We start from the raw sequence: 22,845 nt of genomic DNA, 5'->3' as shown, positions 1-22,845 counted from the left end.
CTACAAATAACTATCATGATATAATTATCATAAACTTCCAAATATTACTTTTATTCTTTTTCACCCTACATCATTATTGTTCAACATATTTTATTATTTTTATCTTTTCTTCTTCAGTTCTATATTTGATTAATCTTCTTACATCTTTTATCGTTATTAAATTTCTATACAACATATCAGAAAAATTAATAAGAATTCGGGACAATGGACATGCTAATAATACCAGAATACATTTCCCCCTAATTAGAATTGAAATCCAATAATTAGGTAGAGTAATCATTAATAAGGCGTCGATATTACTTCAACAACCGTTGTAGATTGCCACGCTAGCAAGCAAACAAAGCGACAACACTTATCATCACTTTCAACTCCATTTTCACCATTCTCCTCTCCATTCCTTCTTTTTTCCTCAACAACAAGAAAATCACAACGATGATGTCAAATTCCAATATAAGAAACTTTTCATTCTTTATATGGCTTTGTGTTTTCATCACAGTAACAGTTACAGTAACCAAAGCAGAGAAGAATGAGAAGAAGAAAGAGGACTTGTATTTCAAACCCTTCAATGTGACCTACGATCATAGGGCTCTTCTCATCGACGGCCACCGTCGATTTCTCATCTCCGCCGGAATTCATTATCCCCGTGCAACCCCCGAGGTTTCACTTTCCATATTCATTCATTGTTTCTATATTTCAGGCCTAGTGTAACAAATTATTAAAGTCTATGATAATTAGGATATGAAAACTTGTATATTAATTTGAGTTTAATTTTGATTCACTTTTTTTGTACACTGTATGTTTGACTTTTGAGACTCTTATGTTTACCATGAGAGTGTAACATATCTGGACTGTTAGCCTAAAAAATTATACAGGATTAGTATATCATGCATCATTCATTGTATTACTTAAAAGTTAATTATAATTAAGTATGAATTATGAATGATGTACTTATAGTGAATTGTTTTTTACACTGCCTCTCTATATGTTATAGAGAAACATGTGTGGAGACAGACAAATGCATTTTTTGTTTTTTTTGGGTGCTATCCAGAGTAAATTTTAATTTGAATTAACTTTTTAATGTGTTTTCAATATTTTATTATTGTCTCTATATAAATACGTCTCCGCATAACCTGACAGTTGTGGCGGGCTCTGATTGGTAACAAAAATAAAATAATGGATAGTTAAATCAGATAACAAAATTTATTTTCTTGAGCTATTAGAGCGAGTGAGATAGGGAGGAAGTTGACTCGAGAATAGAAATCGTCTATATCCAATGGTATGTATCACTTTCTTTATCACCTTATTAAAAAGAATTGACTTTCTGTAGGAAACAAGTTATTGAAATTTGTAATAATGATTGTTTCTCATTGTCATTGATGACAAATGAGTAATATTTCTATTTGAGACGAAGTGGTCCGATGATGCTTTCCTAGATATAAGAATCAAGTATTTTTAATGACAGTGACAATGCAATTTGTGTGCAAAACTTTTAGATTGTACCAAAATGAAATCCTATCAAATTTGTGATGTTAAATTATTGACATTTATGCATTTGACTGATTTTAGATGTGGCCTGATCTCATTGCAAAGAGCAAGGAAGGTGGGGCAGATGTAATTGAAACTTATGTTTTCTGGAACGGCCATGAGCCACTGAGAGGACAGGTACCTAGCTAATCTTGAAGGGTGGTAGTGGTAGCTTTTCCTTGTCTTGTTTCTTCAGCTCTATATTTATTTATTAATACTAAAATGTTAAATTCAGCCGACCCCATCTAGTGGGAGTTGTTGTCGTTGTTGTACTAAAATGTTAAATTCCTTTTGTCACTTAATATGTCCGCACTTGTGCAGTATAATTTTGAAGGAAGATATGATATTGTGAAGTTTGCAAAGCTAGTTGGATCCAGTGGACTCTACTTTTTTCTTCGCATAGGCCCTTATGCTTGTGCTGAGTGGAACTTTGGGTATTTCCCTTTTCCCATTATAACCTTCCATTTTTCTGTTGCTTAAGAATTAAGATTGATATTTTCATTTAGAGAAGCTACTTGAAGAGGGGGACCTGCATTCTTCCATTTCAATCTGAATGCACTCATCACATGATAGTTAAACTAATTCTACTTCTTAATGGGGAAAGTCCATACTTATGCGATACCATGAATTTGTTTATTATATTTTCTAGAACACTTATTAAGTTGATATAGATGAATGATATTATTGCAATGTTTTGAGTTTAACTCGAGTAATAATATCTTTTGCATAGATAAGAATATCATTTGATTGTTTTCATTCTGATTTATGTGTTAGTTTGAAAGTTAGTAAATTCTTTGGTTCAGGAGTACAAAATTATCTGTCCAAGTAAAAAAGGAATGTTATAAAGCATGAAAGTGGTGAGCGAAGCAGGAGATGGACCATATGGTGGGTTATACAAATTTCTAGGTACCAAGTGAGGGGAAAGAAGCATCTATAGGATTGCAAAGGGTAAGGACAAAAAACAAGAGACTTGAAACAAGTGAAATAGATTAAAGATGAAGATGAAAAAGTCTTGGTGAAGGACAAAGATATTAAGGAAAGATGCAATGACTATTTTCAATGACAACCATGATTCTTTGCATTCTGATAGGCGAAACACTATGGAGGAGGATCAAAATTTTATATTTATCGTAGAATTTGGGAGTTGGAGGTGAAAGAAACTTCAAAAAATTGAAAATAACAAAGTAGTTGGACCGAATAATATACCTATTGAGGCCCGCAAGGTTTTAGGAGAGACATTAGTTGAGTCACAAATTTGTTTAAGAAGATTATAAGGTCTAAGAAGATGTCACATAAGTTGAGGAGAAACATTATATTCTCTATTTATAAGAACAAGAGAGATATACATAATTATGCAAACTATAGGGGCTTAAGTTCATGAATACTATGAAAATCTGAGAATTAATAATTGAGCGGAGGTTGAGATAAGAGAAAACAAGACAGAGGAATTTAAACTGAGGAAACTCTAATTTATGGAAAACAAAATAAAATGGATATGCATCAAATTTGTGCAAGTGTTACCTCAACTATTATAGAGAATTTAAACTTTTTTCGTTTAGTCTTAGAACTCTGCTTTCAAGTCCACCTCTGTAATAGTCTGTTAAATATTTAAAAAATGGCGTCCTTGTGCAGGAGGCTCTCGATTGTTAAATATTTGAATCATAAAATCAATTCTCAGATTACTGTTCATTTTTTAAAAAGAAAACAATAGATTCTACTATGAAATAAGGCATTTATATTTATTTTTTATCTGAAGTCAGTAATTTCTGCTTTGTACGAAGATATGTGCTCAAACTTGTATGGGCACGTTAATATTGGATGAAAGCATAAATTGTAAGCTTTTGTTAGTGATCAACACGTGTAGATTATTTCTCTATTTGGATATTGCCTTGTTTTGTAGCATCATTATTATGAGGCTATCATCATATTATTTGTTGAAGTTATAAAATAGATGTCAAAGTATACAAAAGTTATTTGGCATCCCTGATGCACTCCTAGTTTCATTTGTAATTTATATGCTTACCTTTCTCAGCTCTTAAGCTACCTTATCCTGACATCTGGTTTACTTATACATTTTCTCTTTAATTATAGTTATTTTCTTATTAAAAACTTGATTAACATTTGGCATTTTTTCTTGATTTATGTAATATATTTGCAGAGGTTTCCCAGTGTGGTTGCGTGATATTCCTGGGATTGAATTTCGAACTGACAATGCACCTTTCAAGGTAGAATGCTCTATTGGCATTAGTCTTAGCATTTTTTTACTTTTCTTAACAAATCTACAGTATATTTTTTGTTTCTTCTTTTGTATTTGAGATTATTCTATATATTCTTTAGTTTATCCAGTTATCTCAGTTTTGGATTACTATCAACCTGACAAGTGTTTATTCTTGTTTGCACTCATCACTTGATGCGGGATAAGACTGCCACAATACTTTTTTTTAAATAAAAAAATTTGCTTTTTTATATCATGTATTGCACCTCAACGTTTATGGTAATAGAGCTGGGGTTTTTTTGAACTCTCCTAATGTCCTGGATAAATGATGGATGATTCGGTATTCAGGTGTGGAGAAAGAATAAATTCATTGTTGTAATTGGATATGAAATAATTGCCTTAACCATGGTTTTGATCAATTCTTTCTTTTCCCCTTAGGAGGAGATGAAACGGTTTGTCTCCAAGGTGGTGAATCTGATGAGAGAGGAAAAGCTGTTTTCTTGGCAAGGTGGTCCAATAATTTTGTTGCAGGTTGGAATAGATAATGGAGTTTGGGATTTATTTGCATTAGTTGATTTTATTTTTTCCATAATTTGAAGGATTTTTCACAGTCCTGCTGGGGTTTCCAGAATTGGCAGTAAAAATTACAATTGTTTCAAGATTCTTGTTTTACCTTACTGCACTTTTGCTTATTTACTTCGGTTAAGGTAATTCTTATTTTTGGTGGGAGTGAACTGCCTTGGACCAGATTGTGCATATGTCACTTCCTCTGGATTTTTCTCTTCTAATTTCTTCCTTAAATTCTCATCGGAAGCACCTAAATAGGTGATATATTATATGATATTTGTGACATACTACATGATGGTAAAGGCGAGTACAAATTCAAATGTATTTGATGTATAAGAAAAATTATGTGATTTTTTAAATATGGATTCTAGTTATATCCTTCAATTCTGTATTCTGATTTTAAAATTCAATTCACAAACTAATTAGTTCTCCAGCTTATGATCTCAGATCTAATCATTTTGCATAGATATTTGGTGATAGTTCTTTATTCTGTTAACCAAATGCAAGTGTTAAGTTTGATGCTTCCCTTTGTAGAGTACAATGTTTAACAAGGCATGTGACTGAATTTTATCAGATTGAGAATGAGTATGGCAACATTGAGAGCTCCTATGGCAATGGAGGTAAACAGTATGTTAAATGGGCAGCTAGAATGGCTCTAAGTCTTGGTGCTGGTGTTCCATGGGTCATGTGCAGGCAACAAGATGCTCCATCCGATATTGTAAATTATATACCTTCTCTCTGTATTTTAAAGAACTGTTATTGGCATTTACCTATAGTTAATTAAAATAACAATAAATGCTCAGCTCTTTCATATTGTATGGTTGTCCACAGATTGACACTTGCAATGCATACTATTGTGATGGGTTCAAACCAAACTCTAATCATAAACCAATTATTTGGACAGAGAACTGGGATGGATGGTATGTACACATTATTCACTGGCTTACATTTTAATCAGGGTGTAATAGAGGCTATAGCGGTCACTGTTGCAGCATGCATTCAGAATGTTCATAGCAAAGGGCATTAGTGTAGTGGGTTAATGCTCTGCAATATCTGACTGCCAGACACCAATAGCCACCTATTCTGTCTCTCTCTCTGAAACAAACTAAAATGCCAAAATTCCCTTCAACTGTTTCTGTTGGCTCTTTAATTGGACTGGAGCTCTATGATGTTGCCAAAAGCAACTAGTGGTTCTTTTCTCTTTGCCTGACTTTGGGTAGCAACTCATGGTGTGGTTATCTGTTCTGTTTTTCATCACCAGCAGCAGCATGTTTAAATGTCCATGTGGTCCTCCGTATTCCGTATCTCTGCATTTTTGCTCATTATATGTCTATGTTGTCCTGTTGCCATCACTGTTTTTTTTGTTCTAATGATATAGTCCATCTCTGTTGCTCATACCTTTTTCGGACAGTCCCTTGTTTCCTCCTATTTTATTAACATACTAGGGAATTAATACTGGGGCTGCTTCATAATCCACTATGCAGCCCCAGCCATGTTCTGCCATTAACTACTTTAACTTTTATATATAATATATGCGACAGAGTGATTTTCAGTAATTTAGGGAACTATTACTTGGTTGAGAAATTAAGGTCTATGTGTCTGTGTCTACCTCCCATCCACTTGAGAGGAAAAACCAATTGAAAGGGTTCGAATCCATGGGTAATTATATAGTTTTAGTATCAAAATATATACAATTTTAGGAGTTAATATAAATTGTTCATAAGCCATCCAGCTAAAATATTTGTGTTCTGTGCTCCTCTCTCTCCTTTTATCTCCGTGCATGCATTTGTGCACACTGCACACTGCACACACATATTTGTGTTGATAAGAGGTAAAGTTTAAAGAAGTAATATACTGGCATCTTAATTGGTATTTGGTTCGGTGTGTGGTGATCAAATTTTTATAACTTTCAATTTACTTTTTGAAGGTATGCGGACTGGGGCGAAAGATTGCCCCATAGACCTGTTGAAGACCTTGCATTTGCAGTTGCACGCTTCTTTCAACGTGGAGGAAGCTTTGTAAACTATTATATGGTATGATAGTAGACAAACTCTTTTATTTTGACCAAATGTTCACTATAGGGTTCTTTACTGTGCTGAGCTAATGGCTATCTCATGAGGGTTCTTGTCTGATGTTGTATTTGAGGGCTTTGCTGTATTTCTGTTCTTTTACCCCATGTCCCATGCTTCTGCTTTTCTACTTCCCTGGTTGTTTATTGATAAAATCGATTTCTTTTAATTCCCAAAATGAATATCTGTTGCAAGATTGAAAAGGCATTACCAATTTAAAAGGGCATACATAAAAAGGTGTGAAGATCCTCTCCATTTTCTGTCTATTTCCCTCATCTCATGGTCATTATTTTTGAAACAAAATTTAATTCAATATTTTAACATGTAGTAAATTATTTAACGGTTGGGATCCATGGAGAGGATCTGAACTCCACAAACTGACAACGTGAAATAAAAGCATATCAAACCTTGAATTATGATTATCTTTATCCTCAGAAATATCTAACCCTCCCGTCCCATTGTATTTGTCATTTGAGAATATCAAGGAAGCATTAATTATTCTTTCCCTACTTTACCATATTCTTTTTATGTCAACTAATCACAATAGCTATTCATAATTAATTAAACCCAAGCTATCGAAAGTTGGTCTAGTTGGTAAGGAAGTGACTCAGCCCACAAGGTTGTTAGTTCAAATCCTGCTGCTGGTGTGAGGACCTTGTTTGTGGGTAATCTAGAAGCACCATGTAAGCACTCACAGAGGTGTAAGGCCTACCCTGGCCCTGGTGACCCCTTGTGACCCAATAACTAAATATGTTAATGTAGAGGAGAGGGTAATATAGGCATACTAGACAATAATTCTGGATATTTGAGACTATTTGTTGGTATCCTTAATTGTTGTTGAAAAGTTTTAAATGGCAGATATAAAGGGGATAGGGAGTACTTGCATAGGGGCATTATGCAAAGCAGAAGGTAAAATAGATGTTTGCCTATAAAAAAGACAAAATAGCCTTGGAAAAGCCTCAGAGTGAGGAACATTACCGACCCAAATACTTTTCCCCAAATTTATTTATGTTTTAATGATAAATAAACATAAACTCAATGCAATGACATCTTCTGATTTCCACATTTTTATGGATTTAATATTTACTTATGATGAATAAAATACACATTATGTAGGTTTTATTGTATATCCAATGTGTACTTTGGTTTTTGTGGATATGCAAGCATGTGCAACCTGCATTATGACAAGCCCTGTTGTGTTACAGTTTTTTGGCGGAACAAATTTTGGCCGCACAGCAGGAGGACCTCTCCAAATAACAAGTTATGATTATGATGCTCCAATTGATGAGTATGGTATGTAGAAGAATAATAGCAAGACCTAGTGTTATTCAGATGGTAGCTAATTTTGGGATTCATATAGCTGCTGACATGTTTTATGACACTCAATTGATGATCCTTGTTTGTGTAGGTCAGCTGAGTGAGCCAAAATGGGGTCACCTGAAAGATTTACATGCTGCTTTAAAGCTTTGTGAGCCTGCTCTAGTGGCAGCTGATTCACCAAAATATATAAAATTGGGTCCAAAGCAGGAGGTTTGGACTGAGCATGAAATAGTTTATTATTAATAGGCTTGAATTTAGAATAGACTATAACTGTGATTTATGAATTTATTGTGTGATTTGCACCCCAGCAAGATGATACTTATTCGTTAAAGAAGGGATCCGTCTTATATTTACAAGCGCCACAATTACTATTTCCTGTGATCCTAGTTTTTTGTGCTGCATTAACTCCTACTGTTTCTGAACCTATATTTAACTACTGTGATAATTTCCAACATCTATATTCAATTTGTTTTTGCTTACACAGACATATGCCACTCAGTACCCTTATTAGTATTGAATATGAGTTTAATATTTATGTAGTGATTATTATCGTGAATATTAATCTACTTTGTTGATTATTTATGTATTCACAGACACATATAGCCTACCCCACCTAGAGGGATAAGGCTTGGTTTTCATTATTGTTGTTGTACGGAATTTTCGTAATCACTTTTGTTTATTAATTTCAGGCGCATGTATACTATGCAAGTGTTCACCCTGAAGGATTTAACTTATCTCTGTCTGAATATCCTAGCACATGTTCAGCATTCCTTGCCAACATTGATGAACGGAAAACAGCTAATGTGACTTTCCATGGTCAAACATACACCATTCCACCATGGTCTGTGAGCATATTGCCAGATTGCCGGAACACAGTTTTCAATACTGCCAAGGTAGGTTTTATGCATGGTGATATTTTTTAGGCTTCAAAATGTTGGGCATGGCATCAATTTGTGTCTCTGCATACATTAGTTTACCAATGGTTCATCTATATTGGCTCTGGTGTAAATCAAAATAAACCTTGCACCATTAAATAACATTTTCTATGCTTTGCTAAAAATCCAAACTTTCTTATTAATCCTAAATTGTTTTATATTTTAGGAAACTAATAGTCTTAAAATAAACTTCAGATTAAATATCAACCATTTGATTGTATAATTTTCTTAAATTTTGACATCCGAGGTCTCTGTAATAATTACCTAAAATTGAAAAATTGGATAATTTAATTCACTTTCAATAAGATTCTTTATTCTAAAATAAGACGTTCAACAAGAGGAAGAGAAAAATTACAAATAGAATGGAGGATACTGTATCCTCCTAAACAAAAATAACAAAATAGAGAACCAAGAAAAACGGAAAAAAAAACTCAATAGAGCAAATATGACTAACCCCTCATCACATTTGCTAGTGAAACCTAATTGAAAAGGCTATGTGCTTTACACAAAATAGTAACCAAATCAAGTGTCGTCCCAAAAATCCTACTTAAAAATAGGGAGTATTAATGAGAAGATCCACTATTAATACAAATTAAAGGGAAGGACCAGACCAATTAACCATTCCGAATGGTCCTTGCTGTAATGGGAATGGTTATTGCTCATTCACACTTGGTTTTGTTAATCGCCTTTCATGTTTCACACTTGAAATATGAGAGTTATGCTCCAACCAAATGCACCAAAGATTCAGTTGAGTTCATGAACCTGTAATATGTCATACCTGAATATGCCTTAGTCAGTAAAGGAAAGAGGCAGTCAGTTTCATGAACTTAGTCAACTTTCACATACTTAACCATTCAATAACTGGAAAAAAACCTCATGATTCCTTTCCTCTTCTCAGCAGTTCCAATGGGAATTCTAAAGAATGTCAGACTGTCCTTTTGCCTATATAGCAAATTGAACATCCCTTCTGGTTTTTTCTTTGTGTACAGATTTTATTTATTATTTTTAGTGGGGTTTTTTGGGATCTTGTTATTTATTATAGGCTGATTGGATAACACATTTATTTTTGGCTTCACCTTTTTGTTTTGCTGTTTGCACTTTTGCTTTTATAAATAAACCAATGTCATATCAAGTATTTCTTTTGCAAGCTGTACTTATTTTAAAATTACCATTGTTAGACTTATTATAGGATTTTTTATATTATGTCGTTAGTCTGAAACTTACTGTAAATTTGAAAAGGTTGGAGCACAAACTTCAGTTAAACTGGTAGAGTTTGACTTGCTACTTGCCTCAAAGGTTTTGCCAGCCCAGCAATTGGCGCGCCACAATGGCATTTCTCAGATCTCAAAGTCTTGGGTGACTACAAAAGAGCCAATCAATATTTGGAGTAAGAATAGTTTCACAGCACTAGGTATATGGGAGCACTTAAATGTAACAAAGGATCTGTCTGACTATCTTTGGTATTCAACCAGGTAATGTTGCACTCTTGAATAATTCTGCAAAGGGATCATATGCTGTACAAATGATATTTTGTGGTTTCTTTTACATCTAGTTTCTGATGTTTGGGTATGTAATATAATTGCTCTACTTGTTACTTGTTTTCTTTTAGATAAGAATTTGTTAGAGATGTGTCAAGGACCAACTTTCCTGACAGCTTAAGCTTTCCAGTGTAGACTTTAGTTTCTCAAACCTTCGTCCAGGTGTCTGTTTAAGCACATAAATTGCCTTGGGTCTGCATACCAAGGACTTAAGTGCTGAAAACCAGCAGGAGCTGTTGCATATGAACTTCTTCATCCAGAGTACCATTGAGAAAGGCATTATTAATGTCGAACTGTTTTAGAGGCCATTGATGAGTAACAGCTAAGGTTAAGAGAACCCTAAGGGTAACAGGTTTAACAACAGGTGAGAAGGTCTCAGTGTAATCAACTCCATGTCATTGATGAAAACCTTTGGCAACAAGGCGAGCTTTGTATTTAAGAATGGAACCATTGAGATTCTCTTTCACTCTGAAAACCCATTTGCACCCAATAGCTTGTTTGTCAGAAGGTAGTGGAACAGGATCATACTCGACTTGCATAGCCTGTTTCCAAACAGGATCACCAAGAGCAGTCCTGACATTAGTGGATTCAGAATGAGCTACCAAGACTCTAGGAACAATAGTCTTGAAAATACCAGACTTAGACCTAGTCTGCATAGGATGAATAGACAGTTGTAGTGGTTTTCTAATTGAATTTGTTAATTTGTGTAAAATGCAGAATATTTGTTTCGGATGATGACATCTTGTTTTGGAAGGAAAATGGTGTTACTCCAAAACTTACTATAGATGGTGTCCGTGACATATTGCGTGTATTCGTAAATGGCGAGCTTATAGGTAATTGATCTTATTGTTCTAACTTCTAAATGTATGCTGTATTTGAAAATGAACATGTTTCTTCTTTTTTTAATTCCGTAAATGAATGGAAGTTCAGTTCTGAATAATGAACTAAATCATGTAGTTGTCCTATCAAAGCCCATAGCGTGTTGCATTTGCTGCTGAATGCTTAGTGATGCGTATGAAAATATCACTTTTGACCTTTGATATTGTCTAACTGCCTGGAGGGATTATATCATGTGAAAAATTGGTTGGTTCTGGGTTCATTAAATATCCTTGGACCTGAGGCTATCCCTCTGAACTTTTTGTCGTTTGTGATAAATATGAACATGCATTAAATGTGTGAGGATACTTTAGTAAGTTTAGGTATGCAAACTGAAAAGATCATTATATGGTTGAAGCAGTCACCCTGGGCCTGGTTTGGAGGTTTAGCCCAAGGAATATTTACAGAGTAGTACAGTAGTACTGATGTTCATTCACTTTTTATAAGCATTCTCAGTGTGAATGCATTCCTTGGTCTTAAGTAGATGACGCTGTAATAATTGACAGCTATATTCTTCATCTCGACACACGACACTCGTAGAACATTTCTGGATGGTCAGTTTGAAAATCAAGACTAAGGGACATACATACTTTATTGGGGGTAAAGGTGTCCAGGAATAAGAAAGGCGTTTTTCTTTTCAAAGCAAGTATGTGTTGGACAGAACCTAAACCAGGAGATATTCCCATGATAGAGGTTGAATAATGAGGATGGGGGTGATTTGAACTACCTTACTATGACAGATAGATATCGCATCCTCAATGAGTGTATTCAATCAACTAATTTTATTACCCAAAACTATACATTAGGATGCAGGTTGTGAGTGTAGCTAATGTTATTATCCAAAACTATACTAGGATGCAGTTTTTCATACTTTGGAATGTCCTAAAGGAGCACTGGGTCTTGGATTTATCTATCAAAATCAAGGTACCTGCAAAGTGGTGGATTCTCCATAGATCGAGCAGGATCAACAGTTCTCTTATTTAGAAGCATTTGTTTCCTTCTTCAGCTTGGGTTTGAGATAATTTGTGCTTACATTTTATATGCTTCTCTCACTTTCAGTTAACCATGTCAATGAAGCTTAATTGGCATAATCTTTAAATGAGTGTTTTTATCATTTATTCATTTAGATAATTCTGTTGAACTCTGTTGTGATGAATAAGAATGGAAGCAACAGTTATATCATAACTATTATTGTTTAGTGGTTTGCTATTTATTTATTTTTTGGTCTTTATATTCATTTAAGTCCATAACTCCATATCTTTTCCAAGTGAAGGTAATGTTGTTGGCAAATGGGTCAAGGTGATCCAGCCTGTTCAATTTCTCCCCGGATACAATGAGTTAATACTGTTATCTCAAACAGTGGGTTTGCAGGTTAAATTCCTACCATCATTCTACCTTGTCTTTATGGAAATTTCCAAAACCTTAAATTATTTAAAATCAAATGTTTGTATGTGTGTCTGTGGTATAGATATTGTTGAAATAAAATTAGTGGGTTTAGGTATAGAAAGAGAAATGAATAATCAAAATAGTAGATTTGTAATGCTAACATCGTGAATGATAATGTGATACAAAAAACTTAATACTAACCTATATTTATACTGATAGGGATCCTAATTAAATAAGGAAACAAAGCATACAAGATAAGATAAATTAATCTCAATCCTAAGAGATCTTTGAAGACAATTGAAACAAACATAAGATATAATCATAATAATATGTGATAATTCTTTCTATATCTAAATATCCTCCATGTGTTGGCTATAATATAATTTAAGGTATTCTGAGATACTTTTATATATTCTAACAAATACCAAATGATCATAGTCTAAAATATCAGACACTTGCATCATTATATAACTTTACATGGAATGATATTTTTTAAATCCAACCATTGAATTTTTAGCACTTAGGTTCTTGACAATATTTTAATTTTAAAAATTATAGTGGGAAATAGTATTCAGATTTATGGATGGAGTACAAACTTATTGTTGGCTTTCTTACACACATATGTATATGTCTGTGTTAACATGTTGTGCATAATAGGAACTTTTAATCCAGAAGCTTTCCCCCTTAATGCATCTTGAGACAAACCTAGTATAGAGTGCGATACATTTATAACATATCTTCCCCAAAATTTGTCAGCTTAAGAACAGAATGCTTAAAACTTCTATTATGAAAGATACTTTGGTGAAAATTGGTTGATTCAATTTCTCTTATTGAGACCGTCTCATTTCTAACTTATTTTACTAGTGATAGTTTTTTGGGAACTTCTGTTCTTTGGTAATGTTTTCTGGAAAACACAAATGAGGGATACTGATTACTGACATCACATATATTGTTACACTATTTTGATAATATGTTTCAGAATTATGGTGCCTTCCTTGAGAAAGATGGAGGAGGGATTAGAGGTCCTATCAAGCTCACTGGATTTCAAAACGGAGATATAGATCTTTCAAAATCATCATGGACCTACCAGGTATGTGTATAATGTTCAAGATCCGTATTGGTTAAAAAGATAGTACTAAATGAACTATTAATTGGTTTCTAGTGGAAATTACTAGTATATGAAGTACAACTACGGTATTCTCTTTGTAAGTAGACTTTTAAAGTTAGTATAAATACAGAAAGAATAATTTGAAAATACTAAGTTCAGTTAATTCCTATTTATCCTAGGTTGGGCTTCAGGGTGAGTTTTTAAAATTTTACAGTGAAGAGAATGACAAGGCAGAATGGGTTGAATTGACTCCTGATGCTCTTCCATCCATATTTACATGGTACAAGGTATGTATGGGCTGTTGAAGTGATATATCTATGAGAATTGTTGAATAACAAAAGAAAATACAGTAAGCAAAAAGTAGCTTATAACTACTTTACATTGATTTAGATAATTATACACAATAGTCATCATGCTGAATGCACAGTACTGGGTGAATCTAAAATGATGATATCACTACTCAGATTGTAATTGTATGAAGGTGCTAGTAAGCCCAATGTCCATTTTTTGTAAAGCTAATTTTTAATACACTAACCTGATAATAAATATCTCTTTGTTCAAACAGGCATACTTCGATGCCCCTGGTGGAACAGATCCAGTTGCTCTCGACATGGAAAGCATGGGGAAAGGTCAGGCTTGGGTGAACGGTCACCATATTGGAAGATATTGGACTCGAGTTTCCCCAAAAAATGGATGTGAAGTCTGTGATTATCGCGGATCATATGGTTCAGAGAAGTGTTTAACTAATTGTGGAAAACCAACTCAAACCTTGTATGTAGTTCTTTAGATTACCCAAAACCATTGGTTTCTGTTAAGATAACTCTCACATCAGGTGGGAATATGGTCGAGTCAATGCTTATAAGGCTTAGACTACCCTCACCCTATGAGCTAGCTTTTGATGTTGAGTTAGGTCTAGCCATTCTAATATGGTATCGCACTACAAATGTCCAGTCCTAGGTGTGAGGGGATGTGTTAAGATAAGTCTCATATCATATGGGAATATGGCCAAAACAATACTTATAAGGCTTAGAAGACCCTCACCCTATGAGCTAGCTTTCATGATTGAGTTAGGTCTAGTCATTTTAATATTTTCACCTGACCACAAAAAACTTGATACAAGGCAACATTTATCCCCCCAAGTTGATTTACACCTTTACATCTATTATTACACTATCATGTTGGAAATAAATCTCCAACGCTGCTGTTTATTTTACTACGAGTTATTGTTCAATCTCCAGGTACCACGTGCCACGGTCATGGTTGAGAGCATCAGACAATTTACTTGTCATTTTGGAGGAAACAGGAGGAAATCCCTTTAGGATTTCTGTCAAGTTACATTCGGCCAGAGCAATATGTGCTCAAGTATCAGAGTCCCACTATCCACCCTTGCAAAACACAATGAATGCAGATTTCATTGGTCAAGAAGGTTCTGTAAATAGTATGACACCTGAAATGCACTTACGCTGTCAAGATGGACAGATAATTTCGTCCATAACATTTGCTAGCTTTGGATCTCCTGGAGGCAGTTGTCAGAATTTTTCTAGAGGAAACTGCCATGCACCTAGATCAATGTCCATAGTTTCCAAGGTAAACTCTACAACAAGTTGCTTTTTACTTAGATTGAGAGTGCTTATGATAAAACTTTTGTCTGACATAGTTCCCTACAAGGAAGCAAAAGCTCCACATGCATTTGGAATTGTCTAAATAAAACTGGTGAATTATTTTTTCCAAATGCTTAACCCTATACTTAATTTAGGTTTTCAAATTAAAGATTTATTGTTAAGAAATCTATAGGGTTCTTAACTTATGTTAATATGTAAATGTGTAGTCTGCAAATTCTTAGTTATCTTAATTTAATGTTTGCAAACTTCCTTTAGAGCATTTCCAACCCTGCAACATTGAGAGAGTTTTTTATCACTAGTATCAATTAGAAGAGAAAAAAATAGAATAGAGATTCAAAAAAAATGCCCCTACCTAGGATTCTACTAAGGTTCTAAGAGAATTTTATTAGAAGGAAGATGAATTAAAATAGAGAGAACTTACAACTGGATCCCACGACCCCTTCTTCCATTGATTCCACAATCAGTTTCTAAAACAACCAACTGATTCACTTTTCCCGCCCAATGTTCTATTTATAGACACACTTTCCTAACTAACTTTAACTGTCATAAGGGTATAGCAGTAATTCTGTTATCCTTGAACCCAAACACCCCTCTTTCCTCTCTTATATACATTTTTAATTATAGGCATTGGCCTTATCCTATCAATATTCCCCCCTAAAAGACTCAACTTGTCATCAAGTTGGAAATCTGGAAAGTTGTCTTGAATGGTGGCTACCCTTTCCCAAGTGCAGTCATGCTCATGCAGATTATTCCACTTGATCAAAACTTCCACATTCCCTTGATTATCTTCCCTGCTGTCTTTGACTTCTTCTGAAGAGGCTTGTAAGTCCCATTCCTCATCCAACATGGGTGGAAGAGTCTGGGGATGTTTATGAGGTTTGAGGGTCTTCTTCAAGAAGGACACATGGAACACAAGATGGATTTTTGTTTGGCTAGGCAAGGCTAGTTTATAAGCCACAACCCCTACTTTCTCAATCACTTGATAAGGGTATAATACCTTGAAGCCAACTTAGCACAGGGTCTCTTTGCCAAAGACTTCAGTTTGTAAGGTTGCAGCTTGAGATACATTCAATCTTCCACCTCAAAAACCAACTCCCTTCTATGTTGATCTGCCTGTTGTCTCATTAAGTTCTGAGCTTTAGCCAAGTTGTCCTTTAATTCCTTCAGTATACCATCCCTCTCAATAATCATCTGATTAACCTCTTCAACCTTACAAGGAATAGCACCTACCTTTAGTAGGGTGGGAGGATCCCTTCCATATAAGGCTCTAAAAGGAGACATCCGTGCTGAGCTGTTGTAATAGAATTAAACCAGAATTCAGCTCAGTGTAACCAATCTACCCATTGTTTAGGCTTAGGACCCACAAAACATCTAAGGTAAGTTTTCAAGCACCTATTGGTCACTTCAGTTTGGCCATCTGTTTGAGGGTGGTAGAAAGTGCTCATTTTTAGCTGAGTCCCTGTCATCTTGAATAACTCTTTCCAAAAATGACTCAAAAACAAGGGATCCTTGTTAGCGACTATAGAAGTAGGGAATCCATGCAACTTTACCACTTCTTTTACAAACATAGTATCCACATCCTTGGCTGAATAAGGATGCCCCAAAGCAAAGAAGTGAACATACTTAGTCAACCTGTCCACCACCACAAAGATAATATCCTTCCTCCATACCTTAGGCAATCTCCCAATGAAGTCCATAGAGATATCCATCCAAACATGTTGGGGTATGGACAAGGGTTACAAAAGACCTATTGGTGCTAAAGTATAATACATATTCCTTTGACAAACCTCACAATTTTCCACAAATCTTTTGATGTCTGCCTTCATGCCATCCCAAAACAAGAAACTAGCTACTTTCTTATAGGTCCTGAAATGCCCAGAATGACCACCCATAGGAGTGTCATGACACTCTACAAGAATAATAGGGATTCTGTTGGAGGTTTTGGGTAAAACCAGTCTTCCCTTATAGTACAACACCCCATTTTTCAACTCATAACCTAGGTGTGAGGAAAGGGAAATAACTAATTCTTGCATCACCCCTTTCCATTTGGAATACTGTTGCAACACTTCATTCCAATTATCCCTCTCCACACTAGAGACCAAGGACATGGCATAATAAAATTCCTTTCTGGAGAGAGCATCAACAACCGAGTTCTCATTTCTTGGCTTATATTGGATTTCAAAATCCAATCCTACCAATTTTACTGCCCATTTAAATTGCTCTTCTGAGAATAATCTTTGATCAGCTAAGAATTTCATACTCTTCTGGCCTGTCCTAATTATGAAGTGCCTCCCCATCAAGTAGTGTTTCCATTTCTGAATGGCTTGAACCAATGCAATGAGTTCCCTTTCATACACTGATTTGTGCTGAGCTCTTAGAGATAGCCCCTGACTCTAGAATGCCAAAGGTCTGCCCCCTTGCATCAAAACTGCACCAACACCTTTACTGGATGCATCCGTTTCCACCACAAATTCCATGTTAAAATCAGGGATTGGCAACATAGGTAGATCCACCATGGCAGCCTTTAGTTCCTCAAAAGCAGAGGTAGCCTCTTCTGTCCATTGGAAAGCATTTTTTTCAACAATTCTGTGAGGGGTTTTGCTATCTTCCCTATAATACCTTGTTAAGCCCAAGAACCCTCTCAGACCCTTGATGTTTGTTGGTTGAGGCCAGTACCTCATGGTCTCCACCTTGGATAAGTTTGCTGATACCCCCTCCCTCTAAAATAATGTGTCCCAAATATTGAATGTGGACTGACCAAAGCTGCATTTCTTCATATTTGCCCTTAAGAAGGGCCAACACTACTTGCAGATGTTGAGTATGAGAATTCAAATCTGGATTATACACCATGATGTCATCAAAGAATACCAAGGTGAACTTCCTCAAATATGACTTTAGGATGTCATTCATGAGGGATTGGAAGGTTGATAGGGCATTAGTCAAGTCAAATGGCATGACCAAAAACTCATAGTGACCCTCATGTGTCCTAAAGGTTGTCTTTTCAATATCTTCCACCCTCATCCTTATCTGGTGATAGCCTGATTTTAGGTCAAGCTTGGAGAACACTCTTGCCCCTCCCAACTCATCTAGCAACTCCCCAACTATTGGAATGGGAAACTTGTTAGGAATTGTGATCTTGTTAAGAGATTTATAATCCACACAAAATCTCCAACCCCATCCTTCTTTTTGACTTAGATGATAGGACTAGAGTAAGGGCTTGTGTTGGTCTAATGGCACCGGCTTCCAACATCTAAGCTACTAATCTTTCTATCTTAGATTTCTGATAGTAGGGACACTTATAAGGTCTTATATTAGGTATGTCAGCATTCTCTTTTAAGTGGATAGCATGGTCATGTTTTTTGGAAGGTGGGAGTCCCTAGGGGTCCTGAAACACTTGCTGATATTGCTGCAACAACTTAGACAGGATTGCTAGAATTTCTTTCCCTTGACTTGGTTGTAAGGGTGGATCAGGATGTAACATCAGGCCTTGCCCTTCTTGTAGAAGCACCTGCATCAAGGCCCCATAGGATAATTCAGTCCTAGTTAGAGCAGGGTCGCCTACTAAAGTAGTAAGGGCCCCTTCCTTCCTAATGGTCAAGGTCATCTTGCCAAAATCAGCCCTTACCTCACCCAAACTTGCCAACCATTCCAAACCCAACACTATATCCACCCCTTTCAACCCAAAGAGGTAGAAATCCTAGATTACCTCCCATTTCTGCAAGACCAACTTGAGACTTGGACATCTCCCAGCACAACTAATTTGGTGTTCATCTCTCACTTCCACAGTGTAAGGCTTAGTCTTTTCCACCCTTAACCTCAAATTATCTACCAATTTCTTAGAAATAAAGTTGTGGGATACCCCACAATCAATCATAACCACCACTGGTTTGTCATGGATGGTGCCCCTTATCTCCCAAGACTTGGTAGAGGTGAGCCCTTTCATAGAACATAGGGACAATTGCAATGAGTTAAGATCTTCACCTCCTCCCTCAACCGTTGCTTTTTCATTATCCTCCTCCTCCTCAGCTAGAATGATCATCCTCAACTGTTTATTTTTGCACACGTGTTCCCTAGAAAAATGTTCATCACACCTGGAACATAAGCCTCTTTCCCTCTTCTCCTTCATCTCAGCACTTGTGAGCCTTTTGAACTCCTTTTTTCCTCTAACACTTTCAGCTTCTTGGGAATTTCTATGAGATCCTGCAACACTACCCACATATGAGCCTTCCCTTTTACTACTACTTGCAGAGGTAGGGTCTAATGTCACCACCTTACTATAAGAACCTCCTCTAAATGGCCCTGCATTTTTAGTATAGGTGGAATTGAGTCTTTTGTTTACCACCATATTCTTTTGTTTACCAACATATTCTTTTGTTTAATGAGGATAGCCTTCCTAATTATCTCATGCAGAGTTGTCAACTCATATAACCTCACTTCTACTCTTATTTCTTCCTTGAGTCCATTAAGGAAAACCCTCTCACAAATGCCTGGTTAACTTCCCTTAGAGCCCCTGCATACTTTTCAAACTCTTCAACATAGGCTTCAACAATGCCTTCTTGCCTCAAAGATAGAAGTAATTCAAAAGGATTCTGCATCATAGATGGTTGGAATCTCCTTACCACAGCTAGCTTGAAACTTTCCCAAGTAGGAGATAGGTTACACCTCTCCCACCACTGAAACCAGCTTAAGGCCCTACCCTCCAAGGCTACCTCTCCAATGTCTATACCTAACCGAAAGCATCCTCTCCTAGGAAGATTGGAGTCTCCAATTTACACCAACGGTCCAACCCGTGATGACTCCTTCTGCTTTCAACCTCTTCATCATTCTCACTACCTTCTCCCATCGAATTTCCCCCTTTTTCAATCCCTAATTTTGTGGCGATAGCAGCAAGCAATTCCTCCGTCTTCTTCATTTGAGCCTCATTCAATTCCAACCTGAGATGAATTTCCTCCCTTTCCCTTCACAAATCTTCGCGACCTTGGGATCCATTATCAACCTCTTTAGCCATGCTTCTGGTTGACACCATAAACCCGAATTCAGCAGCAGTGGAGATGATGTTTCCACTCCTCAGGCACCAAGAAAGGTGCTCTTATACCAGTGTTAGCACAGATATCAATTAGAACAGAAAAAATAGAATAGAGATTCAAAGGAAATGCCCCTACCCAGAATCAATAGGATTCTGCTAGGGTTCTAAGAGAATTTTATTAGAAAGAAGATGAATTACAATAGAGAGAACTTACAATTGGATCCCACGACCCCTTCTTCCACTGATTCCACAATCAGTTTCTAAAACAACCAACTGACTTACTTTTCCTGCGAAGTGTTCTATTTATTGACACACTTTCCTAACTAACTCTAACTATCATAAGGGTATAGCGGTAATTCTACTATCCCTGAACCCAAAAACCCCTCTGCTCTCTCTTATATACATTTTTAATTATAGGCCTTGGCCTTATCCTATCAGAGTTGCATTATATGGACCCTACTATGCCACCTCAATTAGTTTGACCATATGCAACTTAAGCAACTCTCTACTCCAATCATACAACTCAGTCCATAAAATAAGCCCCACAAATTACCCCATATTTGTTAATATTTCATATATATTTTTTATTTCAACTGAAAATGTTAACTTATTTCTATAATTAAGCATGTGAGACCCATATAAACTTTGTAAAAGTTGCTTGGCTATGCAATTGCATACACCTATACATACTTTTTCATTTCCAACCATATAGGTCTTGTGCAACAGTTGCATAAATATTTGTGCAATGCCCATCGAAGTTGCTAAGAGCATTTCCAATGAGGTTGCACAGAGTCGCACAGAGCTTTTTACAAGTGTTGCCCAAAAGTTGCATGGTTTGAGAAGCAAAAGGTATACGAATATATATGCAACAATTGCATAGCCAAACAATGGTTGATATAGTAAAACGCCCCCTCAGACTTAATTATAAGTCTGGTTCTGAGACTCGGTGATTTCACAACTGAAACCTCAAATTCATTAATTTTCTACCGATTTGATGAGCTTTTTAAGGGTTGCATGGTTGAAGTACAATTCTTGAGTTGCTTAATGAGATGGCATGATAGGGCCCTTAATGCAACTCAAGATAGTTGCATGATTAGAGATGCTCTTAGTATCACAAATTGGGTGACTACATTTGTACAGATGCCTTTGGTTGACTATTAAGGAAAGAATTGGTTCATAAGTGAGCTAATTCCTGGCAAGACAATAGTGTGCATGATTCACGAAAAACACGGTTCTTCGGTACCAAAATGAAAATTTCCTTTGTAGGTTTTAGTTTTGCAACCCTCTGAAATACTTTTGTTTTAACATTTTTCAGGAATGCCAAGGGAAAAGGAGTTGTTCCATTAAAATCTCAAACAATGTATTTGGAGGTGACCCCTGCCAGGGTGTTGTTAAAACATTGTCTGTGGAAGCAAGATGTACATCATCATCAAGTGATTACTTCTTTCAAAACTCTGAGGCTGTAAGCAGCTTCTAGAATGAGTTAGGTATGAAACTAGTGAACATTATCAAATCAACTTGGCCATGTATTCATAAGAGGTGGCCCCTAAGTGTGTTCACTGTTCAAGTATCGATGTTATAAATATCTCAGATGACAATCTTATAGTGCATCAATATGGGAAAATGCTTGGTCTTAAATAATTTCTGTTGCTCAATGCTCATGTCTTTTGTGCATACAATAAGCATGTTGGTACTGATTATCTGTTTGGGTAGGCTGGTGAAGGTTACAAGATCAGCGCCACCTGTAATAATCCATAAGATGTTGAACAGTTCTCACTCATTTTTTTAGACCTGTTTGCTAAAGAAAATGAAAACACTTCTGATGTAATTGGTGCTTATGGACCCAAGTCGGGCCAGAGGAATATCACAACATGAAATTTTGGGAAGGCTTGGAACTTGTTTTTCAGGTAATACCTTATAGGAGAAAAGATTTTTCCTAACAATGACATCTTAATAGGCATATAGGAAATGACACTAGAGGATTTGAAGGTTTTCATGAGGTTATGACATAAGAGAAATAAGCATGTAAGGCAAGTCTATTATAGATTTCTTCTCAACTTTTGATTTTATAATAGTCAACATATAAGAGTGAGATTATACATTCTCAAATCTATTTCTTTCTTGTAAGTAAATCACATAAAAAAATTGCTTGGATTGTAAACTTGTACATGGAAAGAACTTAACGATCCAACATAGAGTTTTAGTTATGGATGTAAGGATTAAGAGTGGAGTATAGTTTGGAAGGTACACAAAATTGCTAAAGATAACAAGAGATGACCAAAAGAATTAGGAAGATAGTAAATGAGGAACTAGATAAATCTAGCTTTGGACCAAAGGTTAAAATTGTGGTGGTAGGATAAAAGCATACAAGACAAAGTTAAGGTGAAAGAAGAATGTTATAAAACATGATCATTGTGTCCAATGTTGAAAGTGAGAAAAATACACAACATCTAAGAAAGAGATCAAGAAAGCGGTAAGTGAAGTGAAAGATAGATCATATGATAGATTATACAAATTTGTAGGTAGAAATGGAGTGTAAAGAAATGTCTATATAATAGAAATGTATGCTCAAACTTAAGTGAGATTTTTAGCACACACCTATAAGATGGTAGAATTGCAATGTTATATGGAACTGAATATTTGGCGATAAAATGTAACA

General features: G+C 35.7%; 1 protein-coding gene across 1 annotated transcript; it reads left to right on the top strand.

The window, feature by feature from the left end:
- On the top strand, nt 301-21,988 carry LOC109349137 (beta-galactosidase 9). Its single transcript, XM_019589836.1, has 19 exons — nt 301-657; nt 1,567-1,662; nt 1,846-1,958; nt 3,683-3,749; nt 4,178-4,270; nt 4,881-5,024; nt 5,138-5,226; nt 6,234-6,339; nt 7,581-7,668; nt 7,784-7,905; nt 8,385-8,588; nt 9,870-10,102; nt 10,886-11,001; nt 12,318-12,415; nt 13,410-13,520; nt 13,718-13,825; nt 14,104-14,309; nt 14,777-15,125; nt 21,502-21,988. Exons 1-19 carry the CDS (start codon nt 433-435, stop codon nt 21,661-21,663), a joined length of 2,730 nt encoding a protein of 909 aa, XP_019445381.1. The 5' UTR covers nt 301-432; the 3' UTR covers nt 21,664-21,988.

This window comes from Lupinus angustifolius, chromosome LG01 (assembly GCF_001865875.1).
Source record: "Lupinus angustifolius cultivar Tanjil chromosome LG01, LupAngTanjil_v1.0, whole genome shotgun sequence".
NCBI lineage: Eukaryota > Viridiplantae > Streptophyta > Magnoliopsida > Fabales > Fabaceae > Lupinus > Lupinus angustifolius.
Note: the sequence above shows the minus strand (reverse complement) of the source record. Positions and strands in the feature narration are given on the sequence as shown.

What these genes read in the sequence shown, in the direction of transcription:
- LOC109349137 (XM_019589836.1), top strand. Translation starts at nt 433, where the DNA reads ATGATGTCAAATTCCAATATAAGAAACTTTTCATTCTTTATATGGCTT. An exon ending in TATCTTTGGTATTCAACCAG is followed by an intron (nt 10,103 to 10,885) that starts GTAATGTTGCAC and finishes TGTAAAATGCAG; the next exon opens with AATATTTGTTTCGGATGATG. An exon ending in GGAAAACCAACTCAAACCTT is followed by an intron (nt 14,310 to 14,776) that starts GTATGTAGTTCT and finishes TTCAATCTCCAG; the next exon opens with GTACCACGTGCCACGGTCAT.